Source organism: Beta vulgaris, chromosome 7, assembly GCF_026745355.1.
Source record: "Beta vulgaris subsp. vulgaris cultivar EL10 chromosome 7, EL10.2, whole genome shotgun sequence".
Lineage (NCBI taxonomy): Eukaryota > Viridiplantae > Streptophyta > Magnoliopsida > Caryophyllales > Amaranthaceae > Beta > Beta vulgaris.
In genome coordinates, this window is record NC_079208.1 from 41,034,834 (window position 1) to 41,057,460 (window position 22,627).

At 34.9% G+C, this 22,627-nt stretch overlaps 1 protein-coding gene across 1 annotated transcript; it reads left to right on the forward strand.

Moving 5' to 3' along the window:
- The first annotated feature begins 209 nt into the window (after window positions 1-209).
- LOC104899450 (sterol 3-beta-glucosyltransferase UGT80A2) lies at window positions 210-20,030 on the forward strand. The gene is made up of 14 exons (XM_010686645.4): window positions 210-636; window positions 5,540-5,721; window positions 7,212-7,454; window positions 10,235-10,346; window positions 12,215-12,385; window positions 13,280-13,343; window positions 13,514-13,571; window positions 13,679-13,856; window positions 16,177-16,307; window positions 18,259-18,361; window positions 18,503-18,579; window positions 18,777-18,824; window positions 18,907-19,056; window positions 19,593-20,030. The coding sequence occupies exons 1-14, from the start codon at window positions 492-494 to the stop codon at window positions 19,761-19,763; spliced, it is 1,833 nt and encodes a 610-aa protein (XP_010684947.2). The 5' UTR covers window positions 210-491; the 3' UTR covers window positions 19,764-20,030.
- The last annotated feature ends 2,597 nt before the right edge of the window (window positions 20,031-22,627 follow it).

A 22,627-nucleotide genomic window follows, 5' to 3' on the forward strand; every position in this document is an offset into this window, starting at 1 on the left:
CCAACCAAACAATAAAATAAATATCATTCAAATCCATTAAAAATACCCCGACCAAACACCCCTAAACTCCCTTACTTCCCATAGCATATCTCGAGTTGTCGACCCTCCTCACGAGTCAGTCTTTCCCCAAGTCCCCTATCTTATGATTTGAACAGGTGTACACCGCTGTTCTAAAACAACGACTTCAGTCATTGGATGTACGAAACGGTTTCCACACTTGATCTCTCCCTTTCCACTTCTCAGTCCCCAATATTCCCATTCTACCCCCACAAACTCTCTCCCCTCTCGCGACCACTACAGCCTACATCCCTTCACCTTCGGAACGTGGTCCCTTTCTCTCTCCTCTTTTCTCCTCTTTCCACCTTTTCTCTAAGCTAAAATGGAATTTCCAGCTTAACTTACAGTACCACCGAATAAATATTCACGCAATCCTAGATATAAATAGCGGAAGATCTGGATTTTGCTGTGGCTGCAATAATTGAAGTTCGTTAATGGCGTCAGAATCGCCGAAGAAGAGAGAGAAAATGACGGCCATTTCAACTGAAGAAGGTGATGGTGGAGTTCATGTTGATGTTGTTGGAGGAACTAGTTTTGATCACTCTGGAAGTAATAGTAGCAACAATGGCAACTCTTCTGGTAATTAATTTGCTTCCTATTTTTTATTTTTTGTAACGTTTTTGATGTTTGATTGATGATGTTGATTATAATATTTTGGAGGAAGATTGATGTTGAATTCAATGTTATAATTGAGATTTTCGATCAATTTACTGGACTTTTAATTTAACTCTTAGTAGTCCGAGATTAGTGTGATTTCCTTGCTGTTCGTAATAGTAGCAACAATGGCGACTTTTTGTGGTAATACTGCTTCCAATTGTAAGTGTTTTAACTTTGTGATGTTTGATTGATGATGTTTTTACTAAATTTTGGAGGAAGATTGAGGATGAAACCAATATTTAATTGCGATTTTGATGATTTTATTGGTCTTTTAGCTAACGGTTAGCAGCGGGAGAACATGTACGTCTTTTCTTTTTTGAATTTTTTGTTTGTACGTTCTTTAGGAACCAAAGTTTGCGAGGTAACGTTCTGAATATTTGAATTCTTGTAACTTTTAGTTGCTAGAAATTGATTTGTATGTTCTGTTTGTCTTCATTGCTTACGTGAATTTGTGCTCTTACAAAAACGTATTATTAGCTTGATGAAGGTCTGAGAACTGAATAGTTTTCTCTAGATGTTCGGGAAATTGATTTGGATGTTCTGTTTGTCTTCATTGCTTACCTTCCTTGTGCAATTGACATCGAGATTAAAAATATGCGGCCACAAAAGAAATCAGTCAGATAAACATCATCCCTCCTGCCATGAAACAATTGTCCAACCCTTCCTGAATCGTAATTAACAATATGAATAAAATCTAATTGAAGACCCTTCATAATCAAAAAATTTATCATACACTCTGGTATAACGTGAAAATGGTACACCCAAGACTAATATTTTTGCTCACTGCTCATTTGGATTAGAAAAAAAAGTTCCAAATGAGGGTATTTAGGGTAATTTTTTGCTCACTCCTTCACAATTGTTCGACTATTCCCACATTCTTCAATAACTTAATATCAATTAGGGTATTGAGGGTAAATTGATCAGAAATCAATTCTACTTTCCGAAATAATGACAACTTATGTGGACATTCTAGAATATATATGTGATTATTATATGTGGTCGAAAGGAGTAGTTTTTTTTTCTCGGGATATCAACAATGTTATGGTATACACTAATGAGGTTTGTGCGAATGAGGGAATGCGACCTTAATGTAATTGAAGAAAAATAAAACTCGCTAGGCCAGTTATATATAGCAAAATAAGCAATATCTAATTTTAAGAAGCTCTAAATCTGGCTAATTGGAAATATAAGCCAAGGGGAGCTATGGTGTCCCCTTTGAAAAAACTTTTTAACCCTTCATTCAATAAAAATACTTATCTATTAAAATTTTGAGATTTTCCTTAATCATAGCCCTTCCTAATTTAAAATATGTATATAAAAAGAAGTTCAAAGTAGCTAAAATAAACTTTCAAAGTATGTGTAGTGAAAGAAAAATTTTATGATTGAAGAACAAATCAACACAACTAAAGCAGTTCCTAAATCAATTACAAAACCAAAGACATAAATTTTAATTTTGCCTAAACTTTGAAATACAATAACAATACCAATATCCATTAACAAGTAACAGAAATACCAAGAAAACAACTTTTCATCAAGTACTTTTTATATTTTGTATTTACACAACATGATATTTAATTAGAACGATGATGATTGTAAATTACATTCTTCAAAATTACATTTAGATGAAATTTAATAATAATCGCCAAAATAATTCATGCACACATCGCGTGCAAAGAAGGCTAGTCTGGCTAATTGGAAATGATAGGAGTATGGGATGCTCCAGCTGTTGCTTGGTTTGGTTGACAATACAATATGCACATATATTGCCCTTTTAGTCTTTTAATACATGTGAACCATCTCTAGTTCTCTACCTTCGTGTCATGATTCTTTATGAGCTTCCAGCAATCATGAATAACTAGCATTCAGAAAGATTCTTTTTTTGCAAATCACAAATATAGCAAGTGAATCTGATTGAGGTTTTGACTTGGGATCCAAGATTCCTTTCCCCTGATGATGGAAGCCCTTTTCGTAGACAGTTGAATACTAAGTTCATCACCATAGGCTCTCAATGAAGCCTCCATGAAAACTACCACAATCACAGAATCATCGACCACCATTACTTTGAATTGCCTTTCGTAACTCAAATCAACATTAAGCGCTACCTAGGAAGAAAGGGGAGGAACCGTCAAATAACTTCTCCTCATAATACTTTGAATTACTAGTTAAGAGTTTTTGATCTTTCTCCATGCTTTGCGAATTTGATGCATTTTTAGTCAAAGAGAAATCCCATAGGGTGCTCGTGTGTTTGTACAACGGACAAAGTTGGCTTGTTTATTTATTTGTTTCTTTTTTCAAAATTCCACTTTTGCACTTTTTTCTTTAAATTGTTGACGATCACCTTTTCTTTTTAATGTAAGATTAATTAGTTCATGATGGAACAACATGTACAATATAAATCAAAACTAAAGAATACATAATTTGGATATAATAAAATTCTAAATCAACAAAACCACGATCGTTGTATATGAGAACTAACACTTTTGCGTATCCTTTTTCACATCGCTGTTTGATACAACCTCCAATCAAAGGGTCTTTCGATTTGTTGTAGTTTTGAAATGGAACTAAATCTGATGCAATTGATTGTAGATGTAAAAGTGATATATGACGCGACATTGCACAAGTCTTCATCAACGAATTAAACTATTATGCAAGCTCTCACAAAGAGAGAGATACAAAATCAATATATGGGTAGAGAAAACCCAATAGATAGGTAGAAAGAATTTAATAATTGGGTAGAAATTCTCACCAATAGAGAGAGGCTAAAGTTCTATTACGAACATGAAACAAAAATCAGAAAAAACAAAAATTGGAGCTTGGTATCCCCTGAGTGAGCAAGAGAGAACAATGGGAAAAGAGAGAGAAAAGTAACGGCTCTAAAGTACCTGAAATATGTATGCCTATGTACTTGTAAATAAAGATTTTCTTTTGACCACCACCTTTTTGTTAATCCTTTATTTTTTTTTTATAAATATTTTGATTGGTTTAGTCTTGCAAAGCCGACAATTTTAGCAATCTCTATCCACTCTGTCACGGAGCCACATGTGCATATTACGATCTTAAAAAGGTTATCACAAATTTCAATGATGAAAGATAACTTTTATTAAAGTTGGTGCTCCACAAAAAAGAAATCTTTCATTAACAAGCCTTCTGTTTTACTTCTTTATGATAGATGGGGAAAGATTGAAATTGTTGTATTTGTTGAAAAATAGCAATTTGGAGTGTAGAAGAAGAATGTGGATTATCCATTGTGAATAATGGGACATAGAGTTACATGAGGGATATCCTATCCTTCTTACCTTATGGGAGAAGCATGCTCTAACTTAGAATTTCCGTAACCGATCTAGGTTTCACTTTAGTTGCAAAAATGCATTAGGGTTTCCACCACACTATTATTACTCATCAAGCATTGACTATGAGCTCTATTACAATCAAGCTAGAACATAAAATTAATAGTAAATGTATTTAAGTCATTGCTAGGGGACAGAGTAACCCTAGATTACTGGACACTCAATCATGGTCAAGGAAATAAAGCAAAGCACTAGAAAATCCTTAATTTTCGCGAACGTAAAACAAGAGAAATGGAGAGGAAAAGCTTTGTCTTGAATTATAATTAAATTGAAGACAATAAAAAACTTGAACATAATACATTATACTGCAATACGTAAAGTGTTTATTATTTGACATATTACTTTGGTCTGTTTTTGCAACTGTAAATATTTTATTGGGTTAAGTTAACTAGTTGCATTAGTTAAGTCAGGCAGTGCACTGCCTTTGATTTGTTTTTTTTTCATATGGTTGAGAGTTTGTTTTGTTAGCCAAATGGAAAGTCATTTTACAAATACAATCGTTCTCCAATGACTTCATTGATAAGATAAGGCCGAAAACCGGTTAGATATTTTAGGTAAAAGATATTTCAAAACCCGATGTTTCAAATGTCCATTTGACCTCGTGAATAAGATAAAGCCAAAAGCTATTAAGGAGCTTTAGCCGAAAAGGAACCAGCTGAGCCTCTTCAAGAAAGTTTTGTTTGGTAGGCGCTGCCTACTCACTCGGACAATGCTCTGAACACGAAAGTGTGCAATTAGGACTTTTTGATAAAAGGATGTTTCAAAACCAGGATGATGTTTTCAAATTTCCATTTGACCTCATTCATAAGATAAAGCTGAAAACCACTTAAAGAATTTTAGATAAAAGATGTTTCAGAACCAGGCCAATGTTTAAATCCGACAGCATATGTAATGATGCTAGCCCTATTGCACTAATTTTTACAGAAACATACAGGGGGGTGGGGGGTGGAGGAGAAAGAAAGGTTTTGGGTGCGTTCTCACCTTATATATCTTGAACTTGTCGAAATTTATCTTATCTTGAGGAGGTGTTAGAACTTATTGGAACCCATATGAACTTATTGAACCTGTCTTATTTCTTTTAAGTTGAAGAGAACACATCCTCTGTGGGAGAGAGCTGATGCTATTACATTGTCGTCACCGTTTCGGTTATTTTGGAATTTCTATTTGAAATTATCTTCCTCAAAATCACCATGCTCTTTGGCTCATACTCGATATGAGCTTTGAGTGAGGTGATTCTTAGGTTCTTCCATGGTGGCTTGTCTCACTTTAATACTACTGGTTTGAGAATGCGTTGTGTACGATTAGTGGGAAGGAATGTAATCTATATGAATTTTTACCTGGTGGACTATCTGGTGATTTTATATGTTACCTTTTTCTTATCTGAAAGATTTGTTATTACATACGTTTCACTTTTTCTGGTGTGCGCTAACATATTGTTTGAGCTATTCTGATAATTTTACTTTTGTGGGGTTGGTTAGGTGGCAGGAGTTTTTCTAGAGTGAATACTTTACCTGCAGAGAAGTTAAATTCTGGTAAACTAGAGCCTGATTTGATCAATCCTAAGTTGGAAAGATCAAAAACTGAGAGGCAACACCATAAAAACATACTTGCTTCAGAGGCGGCACAAATCTTTGATAACAAACTTCCAGTCCAGCAGAAGGTATAGTTTTTGAAATACGATCTTGTCTGTAATGCCTTGTCTATAAAATGGTTCTATATCGTGGCCAATTGTTGCTAGCCATTTAGTTGGAAACAGACAGCCATTATGGTGATTGGTAGGATACGACTTGTTATAGTGATAGATTGGGGAATTTGAAATGGGGTATATGAAGATATGAGATAGTTTTTCAAAAATGAGTTGCTGTGATGATTGCCATATGTTGCTTTTGTTTTAGTTGTGTATAGCCATTTTGTTTATTGTGGGAGAGAGTAATAGAGTATCTACTGACGAAATGTATGAGCATTTCAGAGATCCAACTTGTGTTTATGCCGGGACGATCCACTATAGGCCAATTATCTTATGAGACAGGTCACAGGCGATGAAATATTAGAGTGAATAAGAAATATCTGCATGACTTGCACATGATTTTGATGAACTAGAGAAGGCTTATGATAAGGTTCCGAGGGACTTGCTTATGGGCAATGTTGAAGATGGGTATAACATGTAATATGTTGGCATATTGCTTTAGTTAAGGACATGTATGAGGGTGCGATAACAAATTTTAAGATGTATGGAGGAGTAACATATGATTTCCCTATCTCAATGGGATTACATCAGGGATTTGCATTAAGTCGATTCCTATTTGCGGCAGTGAAAGATGAAATAACATGGCCTGTAAGTGAAAGTAAAATTTCAATTTGGAAATTATGTAGAGCCTTTTGTTAAACCTCATATAATCTAAATTTAAACTTGTGATCTCTGAGGACAAATTCTGGAGAAAAAATCATGGTTTATTAAGTTGACACCATCTAATTTTGATTAAGGTTTTGACATTGTTGTTGTTGCTTATAATACTAATGCAATTTTTTGGATGGCTTTGATTTATAATACAATCATTATGAAATCTCAAATATGTGTGCATTAACCTTAATTAACATGAATGGAGTACTTTTTTTTGGTTGCTTCTCATTTATCTGATCTATCAAAGGCTGGATTTTTTTTTCTGTTTTTTTTTCTTTCTGGTGCTTTAGTTTTTTAAATTGGGTTTGTTTCTAAATAGTTGCTCATTATATTTTTAAGCTAACGGCATTCTTTCCTTGAGGGTACTAATTTAATTAAAACTTCAACCGCTCTTTTGTTATTCGTACATATAGAATTTCGCGCCTCATGATGCACAACTTTGAACGTTAATATCTCTAGTTGTGTATAGGTACAATTATAACTTTGAAGATTTATTGCTTTGACTTTGTCTAAGTAAAAATTATAAAAGAGTTGATATAAATTAAGTATATAACGAGACGTATCTAACAAGATCCTACATGATTATGCTTATCTTTACACGTAATCGCGATAGATGGTCAGAGGGGACTAGGGAGTGTGCAAATAGTGTAAAGTGAGAAATGGTAGTGATAATAAAAGAAAGGAAGTTTACTTTTGGTTGACCTGTTTTGAGTTTGGTGCTTGTATTGTAACCCTTGAAAGTTCTGCAGCTTAAATTGTTGAACAGGATTGCTACGGTAAAAGATGATGGAACTGTGGAGTTTGAAGTTCCAGGAGATGTTGAACCTCACACTTTTGATGGTGGACCAGCTGATGTGTATACTGAATGTGCTGATGAAGAGTCTCTTGATGCGCCAGACCTTCAGTACATTCCACCACTTCAAATAGTAATCCTAATAGTTGGTACGCGAGGTGATGTGCAGCCTTTCATCGCTATTGGGAAGAAGCTGCAGGTCAGAATCATGTCTTATCAGTCTCTGCTCTTTGCTTCTTGTCAGTTTGCTCTTCACTTACTCCACTTTGACCATCTTGTACTAACTTTGGTACCATATATGGTTCTTCTTAGTTGGAGTCCCACATGCCTAAGGTTCCTAATTAAAGGGGGAGTTGTACACAACTTAAGATACAAAACATGATAAAAAGATATCAACCATTGTCGAAATTGTACTTCCTTAAATATATTTTTTGTTCTTCTGTCTTCCACGTCCTCTATTGTAGACCTTTGACCATTAATATATGTAAAATTTAATATTTTGAATATAATCCTGTCATTCCACCCATGAAAAACTACTCACTTTACTTTAAACCAATTTTGGCAAAGGCTATATTAATATTGTACTCGTTCTTGGCCTAATGCTCTCTCTTTGACATTATCTCTTTTCCTCAAAATATACTGAACCCATATTCTTTTCTCAAAATATAGTACCTCCTCCGTTTCCATTTAGTTGTGACACTTTCTATTTTAGGAAGTTTCAATTTAGTTGTGACACTTTCATTTTGGGTAATAACTTTTTTCTCTCTCTCTTCTAGCACATGAGACCCTTTTATTTTCGTTCTCTATCTCTCTCCTCTCCAAAAATTGCTTAGGAGTCCGTGATTTTGAAAGTGTCACAACTAAATTGAAACGGAGGAAGTAAAACAAAGTACATGGACCAGATTTTTTTTACGTTCTGTTTCCTCTTACGTGAAATTGTGTGTGTACTATAAATATGTACTCCCTCCGTTTTCTTTTGTTGTTCCTATTTGGAATCGGGGAAGAAACCAATGCAACTCAAGAAATGGGCAAGATTCCACTATTCAAAATAAAATTAAATTAACTAAAAATAAAGATTCTTGCCCTTTTGAGTTATTCAATGTAAGACAACTAATGATACAAAAAGTTTGAGGGATAAAAGAGTAAAATTACTACAAACTAGTGTAAACACATTTATTGGTCTTTGAGTTACTCTATGTTAGACAACCAATTAGGCAAAAGTTTGAGGGGGTAAAAAGGTAAAAAATGACTACTAAATAGTGTGAACACATTTATTGCAATATAAAACTAATTGGAAATTTAATTCATAAATTATATTATTTATGAAAAGATTCAAAATAGGAACAACATATTGAATTTTGTAATGGGGAATACAGGAACAACAAAAGAAAACAGAGGGAGTAGTTCTTTGTAAAGCATAGGGGTTTCTAATGACATAAATTCACAAGATCCAAGATGATGATGTTTATTTTCTTAAAATTCAGCATTTATGATAAGTGAAAGAGCGAAGCAAAAAAGGCAATACAAATTCAGTGATTGGTTATTTATGTGTCGATCTTGCCAGCAGATGTTAAGATCAATTAAGAGTAATGTATAGTGAGTTTTCATGGGAATCCTTGTCCAAATATCTTCTACATTTAATTGCTCCTATCTCTTGTACTTAAATCAACTTATTTTTTTGATTCAAATTCTATAAGGAGTAGGGATTTTAAGGTCTTATTCTTTCCCCTTAAATGAACTCATTCCTCTCTCGGGGTAGGATCCACTGAAAATAAACTTTAAACTGAAAACTGAAAACCGACATTTTTGTTCATTTTGCAGATTTTTGTTCATTTTATGTTTTTGCTCATTTTAAGAAACTTTTTCTCATTTTAACAGACTTTCGCTCATTTTACGAAGTTTTTTCTCATTTTACGAACTTTTGTTCATTTTAAGTTTTCGCTTATTTTAAGAAACTTTTGCTCATTTTACAAATTTTTGCTCATTTAATGTTTTTGCTCATTTTAAGAACTTTTTGCTCATTTTATCGTTTTGCTCATTTTCAGAGACTTTTTGCTCAATTTATGTTGCAGTTTTCAAAATAAGGAGGGGTTTTCACGTGTGCTCATTTTATGTGTTTTTGCTCATTTTATGTTTTGCTCATTTTAATAAACTTTTGCTCATTTTAGCAAACTTTCGCTCATTTTACGAAGTTTTTGCTCATTTTACAAACTTTTGTTCATCTTATATTTTCGTTCATTTTAAGAAACTTTTGCTCATTTTACAAATTTTTGCTCATTTTATATTTTTGCTCATTTTAAGAAACTTTTGTTCATTTTACATATTTTTTGCTCATTTTAAGAAACTTTTTGGAGGTAGAAACTTTTACGGAGGAAGTTTCTTAATAAGTGATCATGGGCACTTATTTGAAAATCCTTCTACTAATTATGAGAAGTTCTAAATAGTCAAACTTAAAACCGGTTCTTTGATTGACTGTTGCATCTTGAATAAAATAAGATGATGGCAGTCGCCAGATTATTTGTTAGTCACTTAATATCCTACTAAGTCCCTATGCTCAAAGAGGACTTTCTATGAAGGTCGTGTCATATTGTATTCTATAAAAAGTCAGCTCAATGTCACTGCACACATCATGGTTCTAAATCTCGGATGTGGTCGTTATTGCGATAATGGCCGATTACTACTTTTGCACACAGTGCAGGTGGTTTGTGGCTGTCCCTCATGGCCCTATCTCTCAGTCACAGTAAGCTCAAGACATATGCAAGGCTGTTATATAGCCTGGATTTATCATGAATTCATGATACACATGTCTTATGCCTTCCGCTCTTTCTAGATTTTCTTTTGCGGACATATCCTTTTGGCTGCTTGCTTTCTCTGAATATCCTTTTTTTTTTTTTTAAGAAAACAGAGTATCTTTGGATGTGTTTATTGGATATCAGTAGATTTCCATTTTATATGACTTAGTTATGTTTCTATTTGCAGGATTATGGGCATCGTGTTAGACTGGCAACTCATGCTAACTTTAAGGAGTTTGTCTTGACTTCTGGACTGGAGTTCTTTCCTTTAGGCGGTGACCCAAAAGTTCTTGCCGAGTGTATGTATCAAACTGTGCTGCTTCCTCTTTCCCCCTCTCTCCCTAGTCCCCCCACCTCCCAAATATGTGATCTCTATACTGATACTTTTTAGTTGATAATGATATCAATGCATGCCAGCGAAATATGAAGGCGGAGTAGCGGGTTCATGATGGATCTTGATCTTTTTTCAGTCTTCAGAGAGAGTTCCATGTCGGAAGTACTCCATGGTTATATCAAAAGATTCTTTTATTTTTATTTTTGGTTGGGGGGGGGGGTTATCTTGAAACTTTGCCAGCAGTAGCAGGATGGTAGGCTGCAAAGTTCGTCTTTTAGAGGTAGCAGAGGGGAAATGATATGACATGTAGAACTGCTGAGGAGGATGGTGGTGGTGTGGGGACAGTGGTGGCGCTCTTCGTGGTGGTAGTGAGGATGATGGTGATAGTGGGAGCATAAGATGATGAGGAGACAAAGGAGATTGTTAACCTAGTGTTTAGGGTGATAAATTTCCCTGCGTTTGAGGTCACTTTTTACTCTTTCTGAGCTCTACCCTCCACTCAATTCTAACCATACTAAAAATCAGTAAATGTAATCTTTAGTATTTGTGTCCCTCCCTTTACCCCTCAAACAGAGCTTTCCCTTATGTATGATTGGTCATTTGCAAAGATACTTTGAACAGTTTGAACAATATCCTTTGGCCAGTTCAATACCTGACCTTCTGTCGCTTCTGCTCATGTAGGTGGTCATGATGCTGAGTCCCTTTTTGAGCCTATTCACACTTCCTTAATTAGAGATAAATCATTGCTTGATTCTGTGGCACTTTTGGCTATCTAAAGTTGTAGGACTTCTATGGGATTGCTGTTCATCTAACTTTGCTGTGGAGGTGAAATGGTTGGGCTCTCAGGAACTATCATTGTAGTTGGAAGATGAATGTGGCACTGATGAGTGTGTTAGCAGTGGATGTGGGGTAACACGAGATAGATAGTATCCACAAGTGACACAGAATGGTCAAAGTGGCAGTTTTCTAGGATAAGATGAAGGAGAACGACTATTGTGCATGTTCAACACAGGCATCAAGAGGCAACTCGGCTCGTTAAATGGAGAGCTGGAATAAAGAAGATTTCGGACGTATATGGAATAGAGATTAACCATGTTTGTGTTCAATGTTTGAGTTAGAGCTTATGTTGCTTTTTCCAGTGAGCTGAAAAGAATTGTTCATGTTCAGTTCTTTTGGGATGTATCTGTCCTCACAGATATTTTAAATTGACTATCTTATATGTTCCAACAATTTCCTTCAGACGATATTTATTGATTAAAATCTTGTACATAAGGCTATATATCAAATCAAAATGAAAAATTTGCAAAGTGAAATTAAAGTTTGAATTGTTAATTATTTGACAAGTTTAAATAATTATTCAAACTCCATCAGTTTTAGATGATCCTTTTCTACATAAAGAAGTTTTGCATCAAATAATAGTTTTGAGTTGTTCCTGAACATGAATGAATGAGCATTTCTATATTCATGTTCGAGCTCTGAATTCTCTCTAAATTCAGTCAATAAATTCATTAAATAATAAAAGCCCCAGGAATATCTCTCATTTGGACATGCGTTCACTTGCCATATGTGTTATAGCCATGTTCCAGTCTCTGTCGCTTTTATTTGGATTTTCGGTAAAAATATTTTATGTTTTTATTGTTTTTATGTCTCCCTTGGTGTTGGTTGTTTGAGAGGTGGGACTTAGCTGAAGAGAGAGCAAATTTCATCACCTTCCATTTCTGTTAGAACTTAGAAGCTGTAATACATGATTGCATTAGCAATTATATTAACTATATTCTCTTTTTGCTCTCTTGTACTGCATTCTTCTGTTAATTAGCTGTCTTGTCTGTGCAGACATGGTTAAGAATAAAGGTTTCTTGCCTTCTGGGCCTTCGGAAATACCTATTCAGCGTAATCAGATGAAAGAAATTATATACTCGTTACTCTCAGCCTGTAAAGATCCTGACATGGATTCCAATGTTCCATTTAGAGCAGATGCTATCATAGCCAATCCCCCAGCTTATGGTCAGACTACTTTACTTATGCTAAATCTTTTTTATTTTATTTTATTTTGGTAATTGAGCTTAATCCCTTCTGTTTAGATTTACACATCTTGGTGCTAGTACCCTGACTTTGAGGAGTTTGAGCCAGAGTTTAATGAAGAAATACCACTGTCAAAGTTATGCAGGGACATTTGTGCTATCTTTTTGGTTTGCTATATACTTGGGTATTATTAATTATCATTTTTCCTTTCCAGATCATCAGGAATCTGACTTGAATTCTCTTTCATTTCCATTCCCATGGATTAGGATAAGAAGAACTTAGGCTTGAGAAGCAAGCTTTGAATGTTCCGTTTTACAGGCCATCTTTTTTAGGCTTATAGTTATGATATCAGATTAGAATGAAAGTGAGAATTCCTTTTTTTATTTGTTTATAGTAACTACTTGAGCTGGGTGAGGGGAAACTTACACTTCAGGTTTTAGAGGGGGGGAGATCTTATAGGATCCTAGTGTAAGCCATCAGTGAAGTCTGTTTTTATAGATGTCCAGCTGCAACATTGAATGTAGTTGTGCAGATTTTTTTTTATAGGCATCTGTTTCTTTTTGACCACCCATATCCCCCGCAATACACAGTTTTGTGTAGTAGGGTAGAGGTTTGTTTAGGCACTGACGATGCATTCTCTTCACTTTGAAAGATTACTTCTTTCACTTTAATTTTCCATCATATCGGGATCTTCAATAGCTGTGTACATATTTTAATTGCTATATTCACATGTATAATGATGCTTCCGCCTCTCCTTTTTCTGAGATGTATTCACCATTATTAGTGTATCATGGCCTTCCTAATCTATATGTTTCTGTGTTTCCTGATTGGTCAGAGAACTAATTCGTCAGGCTAATGAGATCACGTACTTTACAGGGCATACACATGTGGCTGAAGCACTCAAAATACCAGTTCACATATTCTTTACTATGCCATGGACGTAAGTCTTGTTTGGGTAATGGAATCCTAATAGATACCGTTTACCTTTGTATTGTTTTTGGAATTGCATTGCATCCACGCCTTCATCATTATTACTTTTATTTTAAGTATTACTCATTGTATGCTTCAAATCAATTAACTAAGTTTTACTTTCTTGTTGGAAAATACTAGGCCGACTAGTGAATTTCCACATCCCCTATCACGTGTCAAGCAACCTGCCGGATATAGAGTGCGTGTATCAAACCTTATATCATAAATCATATTGCGAAATGAACTCTTCGGTGTTCCATTGGTCGATCTTATTGCATAGTAGTTATTTTTGTCCTATTTTTGCAGCTATCTTATCAAATTGTTGACTCTTTGATTTGGCTGGGAATAAGAGATATGATTAATGATGTCAGAAAGAAGAAGCTAAAATTGCGTCCTGTAACGTACTTGAGTGGTTCACAAGGTTCAGAGTCTGATATTCCACATGGATATATATGGAGCCCTCATCTTGTTCCTAAACCTAAAGGTTATGCAGCTTTGAGCTTTTGGTATAGCTTTTGCATTAAACTATAGAGCAAGTCAACAAGTCTAATATTTTTTTTTTTTTAAGGTGATGCTATTTGTTTTCTTCCTTTCTCCCTTTGTGATTGAGTTACTATGTTAGTATTATTATATACTTCATCCGTTCCTAAATAAGTGATATGTTGAGTAGATTGACACAATTCATCAAGTAACTTCGACTTTATTTTCTCGCTTTTATATAAAAAAAACATAGCCTAGTGGGATCTTGTTAGATTCTTCTCAATGTATACTTTCAAAATATCAACTTTTTATAATTTTTCCTTGTATCAAATTATTAATAATTATAGAAGTGCATCGGGTTACGTGAAAAGTGAACGTAAGTAAAAGCAGTTTTACCCAAATAAAGAAAAAGTGAATGCTTCTATGTGAAAAAGCAGTTTTTTTTTTTTATTTTCTTTTAATGTTCAAATCAAATGTGGTACAGCTATAATGAAAAAGGAGATCAGTTTATTTTTCAAACATGTCTAGTTAATAAGATTATTCAACAAGATGTGGGGAAGTAATAAGATACCATTTGAGTGGAAAAAAAGTACTATAATCTCTTTGTACAAGAACAAAGGTAATGTCTAAGATTTTGTCAACTATCGAGGGATCAAAGTAATGAGTCATACTCTGAAACCTTGGGAGCAAGTGATTGAGTAGAAGTTGCGAAGAAATGTGGAGATCTGTGAGACCGCTTTGGCTTTATGCCGGGAATATAGGGCAATATATCTTATAAGACTTCTTATTGGGAAAAGGACAAATGTATATCGATTTTGGAGGAGGTGTGATAAGGTACCGACGGAAGTACTTTGGTGGGCCTTAACATGGAAATGAATTTCAAGGAATATATTGACACATTAAGGACATGTATGAAAAATTAGCACGAATGTGCCAACCGTTCTTGGGAAGACTGAAGAGTTCCCTATTACAATTGAAGTATATCAAAGTTCTGCACTCAGTTCATTTCTTTTTGCCAGATTTATGACAAAGTCAATTCAAGATGATATACCATGGTGTATGATGTTTGTCGATAGTATCGTATAAATTGATGAGTCGAGAAAAGGCATGGAAGATAAGCTGGAATTCTGGAGACAAACATTGGAATCTCGAAGGTCCAGGTTCAGTAGAAATAAGACGTAGTATTTCAAGTGTAAGTTTAGTGTGGTTAGAAGAAGGGAGGCTTGGATGGTGTGATTTTAGATGGGAAGATTGTTCAAGTAACTAACTTTTTGAGCTATCTTGGAGCTATAATCTAAAAGGGTGGGGAATCGTGTGGAGATGTGGCTCATAGAATTAAATCAGGTTGGTTGAAGTCGAAAAGTGTCACAGAATTTCCTTGTCATCCTGGTGCAATCTGCCTTATTATATGGTACAGAAGGAGAAGGTTAGGGTGTGAATCAGAGTCACAATCATAAGATGAATGTGGCGGAAATGTGTATGTTATGTTGGGTGTATGACATACAAGAAAGAATCGATCTAGGAATGAGATGATAAGATGAGGGAGAATCTCTTAGGTGGTTTGGACATGTCAGACGGGGTCGAAATGATGCACGAGTTAGAAGGACTGAAGAGTGGCAAAGTGATGGGATGGTAAGGGTGTATGGGAAGACTTAAGAAAACTTGGATAAAGGTGACTGAGAGTGAGAGAAGCTTACTTGGTATTCAGAATAATATGGCATTTGATAGGCAGAAGAGGAGGGAGAAAATTTATGCTGATGACACGACTAGATTTTGTTTTTAATCCTTTCGGTTCCTTTTGTTTTATGCCTTGTGGCTTGTGTTTTACAATCTCCTCCCCTAAAAGCATTTCATCTATTCTCCTCTTAGGGTTTTCTCAAAACTTCTCGGTTTTTAAACATTTCCCCCCCCCCCCTACATCTTTTGTAGAACTTTCTCAAACCATAATATTATATCCCCATATTTTGGTTTTCTCTTTACACCTGAAGCAATTTTTTTTGGGTTCATTAAGGTCTCTCTTGTCTTACTCGTCACTTTTATCTTCTCATTTTTCTTTATTTAAACTCTTAATTCTTTTTCGTTTATTGGGTCTTCTTTCACGGAAATGATATCTTATGATGCTTTATGTTAGCCGGTCCCAAATCATTTTGGGGGTAAGGCTTTGTTGATGCTGTTGTTTGCTTTGGGAATTTATCTTGAGTTAAATTCTTCTATCGTAATGGGTTCTATGCTTTTGAATCTCTCTTTTACAAATGTATAAGTCATTAGTGGATCAGCATAATTGATGTTGATGTTGATCTTTATTCATATGTTGTGCTTTGCAGATTGGGGACCCAAGGTTGATGTTGTTGGATTTTGCTTTCTTGACCTTGCTTCAAACTATGAACCACCGAAGGCTCTTGTAGATTGGCTTAATGCTGGTCCAAAACCTATTTATGTTGGTTTTGGTAGTCTTGTAAGTACATCTCACTTGCTATTTTGTTAAAAGATTTCTGCAGTGGTTTTCTGGAAAGGACACCTAATTGTGTGACACTGTGATTGCTCTTGATCTGTTAGATTCGTTTTGCAGCGGAACTTTTTTTGTGGGTTTGTGAAGTGGGAATTGTTTCGAGTGTACTGGTTGTTGATAGTATTCGATAATTAGTGTGGTCCTGCAAGAGATTAATGTTTTGGATTTCTTTGTTGCGTGGTTTAGAGCCTCTGTTACTATACGTAATATATGTGTTGTTGCTAGTGGTTGTGAGTGCTTGATAATTGGGTGCTGCGTGGGTTTAGTGTAGAAAGGATAAATTATTGATTCTTACTGCATTTTTGGTACATTTTGGGATCATTTGCGCTTGTTATATGATAGTTCTGATCATTTTTGTCATAATTAATTTGGACTGCGTTTTTGGTATATTTTGGGGATCGTTAGCTAAAATTTGTTTAGACTTAGTGTAACATGAATCTATATGACTCCAAAAAATATGTTATATATATATATATATATATATATATATATGGATTTTTTGCTCAAAACCACCTAAAGTTTTCACGTTTTTAGAAATTCCCACCTTAATGAATTTTTTTTTTATAAATTTCCACCTACCATTTCCAATTTTATTAAAAACTCCCACCACTTAACGATTTTTGTTAAATTTCGTTAACAAAACCGTTAAGTAGACCTCACATATGCATTTTATTATTAATTTACGTTGAAATCAAAGTCAATTTCATCAATTTAAGGGCACAATCTCAACAATTTTGGAGCAAGTTTGGAACGAATTATAACTATTTGTAGAGACTTGCAACTATTTCAAGTTCGATTTTGTTAAAAAAATGTATATGAGGGACTTACTTAACGGTTTTATTAATGGAATTTAACAAAAATCGTTAATTGGTGGGAGTTTTTAATAAAATTGAAAATGATAGGTGCAAAATTATAAAAAAAATTCATTAAGGTGGGAGTTTCTAAAAACGTGAAAAGTCTAGGTGGCAAAATTATATACATATTTATTTTTTCTCAAATTTTTTGATAAATACTATTTCCCTAATAAGAGGCCCACTTTTTCTTCCTCGCACCAAGCCTATAAAATGCCAGGATCGGACTTGACCATTTGTTAACCAATATGGGCCTCTTAATTATGCTTTGAAGGGAGTATATGGGCTCGCGATGAGGAGAGCCTTGTGAGTTGTGAGGACTGATATATTTCCATCTCTCAGATGGCCGAATTTTGCCCACCTCACCCCCTCAAGCGTCCAGACTTATATTGCATAACGGGCTGTATATTCTACAAGAAAGACTATATGTGAGCCTGCTGTAAAATGTTATATCAGTCCTCTCCTACCTTCATCTTTGTTATATGAGGATATATATTACAAATTCCCATCTCTGAGATGGAGGTATTAGTACTTCCGGATTTGTTTAGGTGCATGTGTGAGTGAGTTTTGATTAATTTTCTCACATTTATATAAGCCAAAAAAATGCTTAGGCATTACCTTTGTCAAGTGTCAACTACTTCATCTATCATTTACTACTTTCTGATGGAAGCTTTCATTCAGTGAGCTTGTCTCATTTTTCCTCTATCCCTAAATCATGTATATGGGGTGTTCTTGTCTCCCGTTGTTTCCTTTAACTTTTTTATGTTAGAATTTGGGAACAGGGTATTGAGTACTTAAATGAAGGTTGTTTATATGGTTTACTTTTCTGTGGGCCATCAGCATTGGGTACTATGAGAAGATGTAGGGGTTGAAGGTTAAACCTATTACCTCATTACTTTCTTCCATGGAAAATAAAGTGTGTTTCTAAATTTTGAGTATAATCCCGAGGGTGATCAGTTAGCATCAACCTCTTCCTCTTGGAATGTGTTTTGACTTTTTGTCTTTTGCATGGTTACTAGATACTGACTATTTTTATATTGTGCTAGCCTGTTCAAGAGCCACAGAAAATGACTCAAATAATTGTTGAAGCGCTAGAAATCACTGGACAGAGGGGCATCATTAACAAAGGCTGGGGTGGTCTGGGTGAATGTGAGTTGTTTCTGCAGCACTTCTCTCTCTCTATATAGGGCCTTGCTTAATAATCTTCTAGTAATTTTTCATTATTATGACTTTGTATAATCTTTTGTTTGAGTTCTGAGAAAGTTGTATATGTGCGTTTCCTTTCATCAGTGGCAGAACCTAAGGAATCTATATATTTACTGGACAACTGTCCACATGATTGGCTATTTCCACATTGTGCGGCTGTGGTATGCCTTCTGATCATTTCACCTTTTCTAACTCTGTGATATCTAGTTTCACTGTGTAATCAAGATATAGATACTCTGGTGCACACATATCCAAAAAATTTGTAGCAATATATGCTCAAGCCTCAAAGCCTGCTCCTAAAAACTTGGTTTCCTTGAGGTTAATCATATATATTCTTACATTTGCCACGTGGTTTTAGGTGCACCATGGAGGTGCCGGGACAACAGCTGCAGGTCTCAAAGCTGCGGTATTGGCTTTGTGCTTTTGCCTAGCTTTACACTTGAAATATTACATTTAATTGGTGTTGATATGTATGCTTCTCTGTGTAGTGCCCAACAAGTATTGTACCATTTTTTGGGGACCAACCTTTTTGGGGTGATCGTGTGCATGCTAGAGGCGTAGGTCCTGCACCAATTCCAATTGATGAGTTCTCACTCGACAAGTTGGTTGAAGCCATAAGATATATGTTGGATCCACAGGTATGAGAATGTTGAATATTAGTGTTTCTTGTTGCGCTGAGCTGCATTATCTTGAGGGGATGTAGGATAGTGTTCTTGTTTGTTGGCAATCAAATGCTGGCCTCTATCCCACACTATTTACAGACCTAACACCTGACTTCGTATTTATTGTTACACTATGAAGAAAATACTATAATTAAATAATATAAGTATGCAATGTATTATTTGGAATGAAGCATTTTTATCCTGTGGTATTAAGTCAGAGCAAAATGCAACTCCAACATACTATAGGATGTTCAGTGGTGTAGACTCTTGGGTCCATCAGCATTGGAAGCTTCATATATGTGAAGTCAGTGTAAGATGTATCTGCACACTGGAATTTGAGTGATAATGGGTGTGAATGAACTGTATTTTTGTTGAAAAAGAAAAGATCATATATTTTGACAAAGTTGCTGCCTTCGGGTGTTAATTTGATTTGGAGCAGTGGCATTTGATTTATATTATGTTTCTGGCGTTTTAAATGCAATGGTAGTGAAACTTTTTATTAATCTTGGCAGGTGAAACAGAGGGCAGTTGAGCTTGCAAAGGCAATGGAAAACGAAGATGGGGTAACAGGAGCAGTCAAGGCTTTTTTTAAGCATCTTCCTCGCAAGAAGGTTGACCCTGATTCAACAACCACTGAGATGTCTAGTTCATTCTCGGTAAGCCGATGCTTTGGTTGCGCTTGAGTCTCAGGTGAATTTCTTTTGTTAGTATACCTACTTGTCCATGTAAGAATATTTGTCAGTGCCATTTCTGGGAGAGGAGACAAATTATGTCTGGATGTTGAGAATGCCTGTTTATATAAGCTTTATTAATCAAGTTATCGTGCTTTTCTTTTTCTTGTTTTTGGTTGATCATGTTCAATCGCATCTCAGCACAAGAGAATGTTGCACCTTGTTTTTGTAGCTGGGTTCTATTTAATTAATTTATTTATTTTTGGATTGTGGTTTTCATATTCCCTATTATTGCTAATTCTTTGTGCTGGGGCCAGAACCATGATTTGTGGCTACTCTTGAACATTTGGATATACTTATTAGCTCACAGGGAATTATCTCTATGAGAATCACCAGTTTTAGCTCTCGATCAGAGAATCTCAGTTTTGTGGAACACCGTAATTTCTACATGGAAATAAGGCTTTATGATTCAATGTGGTAATCCTTTGCTCATTTGGTGTACGTGATTGATTGAGATGTGTGTTCATTGACTCAACTGGTTTGCTTTGCCATTCTGGATTGCGTCCATTTATCTGTTCGAGATGGATTGCTCGGGTTGCTGCGTTTAGTTGAAGGTGGATTGGTGTTGTGTGCTTGTAAATTGTAATGGTTAATTGGACGAGGGCCTTGTTCTCTTTAATTGATATTTATAATTATTTTTTGCTTATTCACAGAAATCTTTTTGAAAGATCATATAGATTCAAAAGATCTCTTTCTTTTTAGGGAACAAGTTTGTTAAATGAATTCTTACAAGCTCATAATAATTCTTATTACTATGGAGTTTTGATTAGCTAAGAAACGAGTGCACTTGAGTCCTGAATGTTCTGTTATGTATACCCATGTTGAATCTGTCAAAGAGAATTCTTTCTGAATTTTTTACTGAATTTTTGGGAGGTGTATTGTTCTCTCAATTCCCATATTTCCAGTCCTACAACTAGTTTTTAGGCTCGGGCTACGCCCCAGGTAATTATATATTTCATTTATTAATATTTTACTTTGAAATATTAAGATCAAGTATCACTTGGTTTAGTGGTTTAAGACATTAGTATATGTGCTTGTGATCTCGGGATCGAATCTTACATAATGCATTTTCTATTTTTTAGTGTATGTAGATTACATAGCATAAAATTCTCCAAGTGAAGGTGCCACGTGGCATCGTTCCGTGCTTAGGAACGCCTTTTTAATATATTAGTATAGATAGATTATCTTAAGGTCTGAGAATTACCACCCTTTCACTTCCACCCATAGGTTGTGGATTCAATCACATCGAGGGGAATTCGAGGTGGGTTGTAGTTAGGTGTCAGGGCGTTAATGTAATATATTTGACTGAATTTATAAATTTGTTTTTACCTGAAGGCCTTTTTCTTTGTTAGGGGGGAAATAAGTAGTCGTATTACTTATTACTCTGTTCTCACATAATTCCTATTTGCCACCTTTGTATTTAACTCATGCGCTGCGTTTTCTCCCCAAAGCTGCCCTCAACTTTGCAGCTGCCTCTCACCCATTATCTCCCGTTAGAGTAGATAAAGAATTAAATTATTTAACTGAGTTTAGTGAGTTGGATTTGTTAGGATATAGGATCTATCTACTAGTTTGTGACACTTTTTATTTTAGGAAGTTTCAATTTAATTGTGACATTTTTATTTTGGGTAATAATTTTTCTCTCTTTCTTTTATCACGTGAAACTTTTTTATTTTCTTTCTCTATCTCTCTCCTCCAAAAATTGTCTAGGAGTCCGTCATTTTAAAAGTGTCACAACTAAATTGGAACGGAGGAAGTATCTAGAATTGTTTACTAAATATATCTATCTAGAAGTGTTTACTAGATATATCTATCTAGGAGTGGTTATTTACAGATAATACTTATTAGTATTATATTTAGTTTAGGATATGTTTTCTAGTTTTACTTAAGTTAGGTTTTATATGATATACTATAAATATCTCCTTTTGGATTAATAATAATTAGAACTTTTTTCCTTAAATCTATTTTGTCATGATATCAAGAGTAATTGAGATATTGGGTTAAAACTCTAAAATATTTTCTTTCCAGCTGGTGGGTTCGAGTTTTAAACCCATTGGCCACAAAAATTCACATAAAGTCGCGACTTTTTTCCCTATTGATGGATAGGGTTTCATGAGGTTTTTTTTACCCCACCACTAATGCGATCAAACATAAATTGAAAAACAGACGATTCAAAGAGAAGTCCTGAATCGCGAGAGGGAATCAGAAGAAAAGTGACAGAAAGAGAACGGCGTTTTTCGTGGATTGATATGTGTGATAAGAGGTTCGAAAAGAATGGCGTCCCTCGTATATTTAACGGGTTCGAAATGGATAGCGTTCTCGTTTGTTGAAATATTTGCCCAGTTCTAAAGGAATGGTGTTCTCATCAAGAAAAAAAAAGGAAATTTTATTTGTAGGTTCGAAAAGAATGGCGTTCCTGTTTGACTGACGATTGATAGATTTGAAAAGATCGTTTTTATCATCAAGAAAAAGAAAAAACTTTGCTGAAGCCGACATCACGGGCTTTGTGCATCTTGCCTCCAACAAAGAAGATGAATAAGTTCCAGTTTATCCGAATCTAGTGCTAAAATAGAAGATATTTTTGTTTCTCTAATCGCAACGTACTGTCGTTGCGATTGCGAGAAGGTGTTAGGCTAGATTTAGGATCTATCTATCTAGAAGTGTTTGCCTAGACATATCTATCGAGAAGTGTTTACCTAGACAAATCTCTCAAGAAGTGTTTATTTAGAGATAATATTTATTAGTACTATATTAAGTTTCGGATATGTTTTTCTAGTTCTACCTAAGTTAGGTTTTATATGATGTACTATAAATAT

What these genes read in the sequence shown, in the direction of transcription:
- LOC104899450 (XM_010686645.4), top strand. Translation starts at nt 492, where the DNA reads ATGGCGTCAGAATCGCCGAAGAAGAGAGAGAAAATGACGGCCATTTCA. An exon ending in CTATTGGGAAGAAGCTGCAG is followed by an intron (nt 7,455 to 10,234) that starts GTCAGAATCATG and finishes TTCTATTTGCAG; the next exon opens with GATTATGGGCATCGTGTTAG. An exon ending in AGCCAATCCCCCAGCTTATG is followed by an intron (nt 12,386 to 13,279) that starts GTCAGACTACTT and finishes CGTACTTTACAG; the next exon opens with GGCATACACATGTGGCTGAA.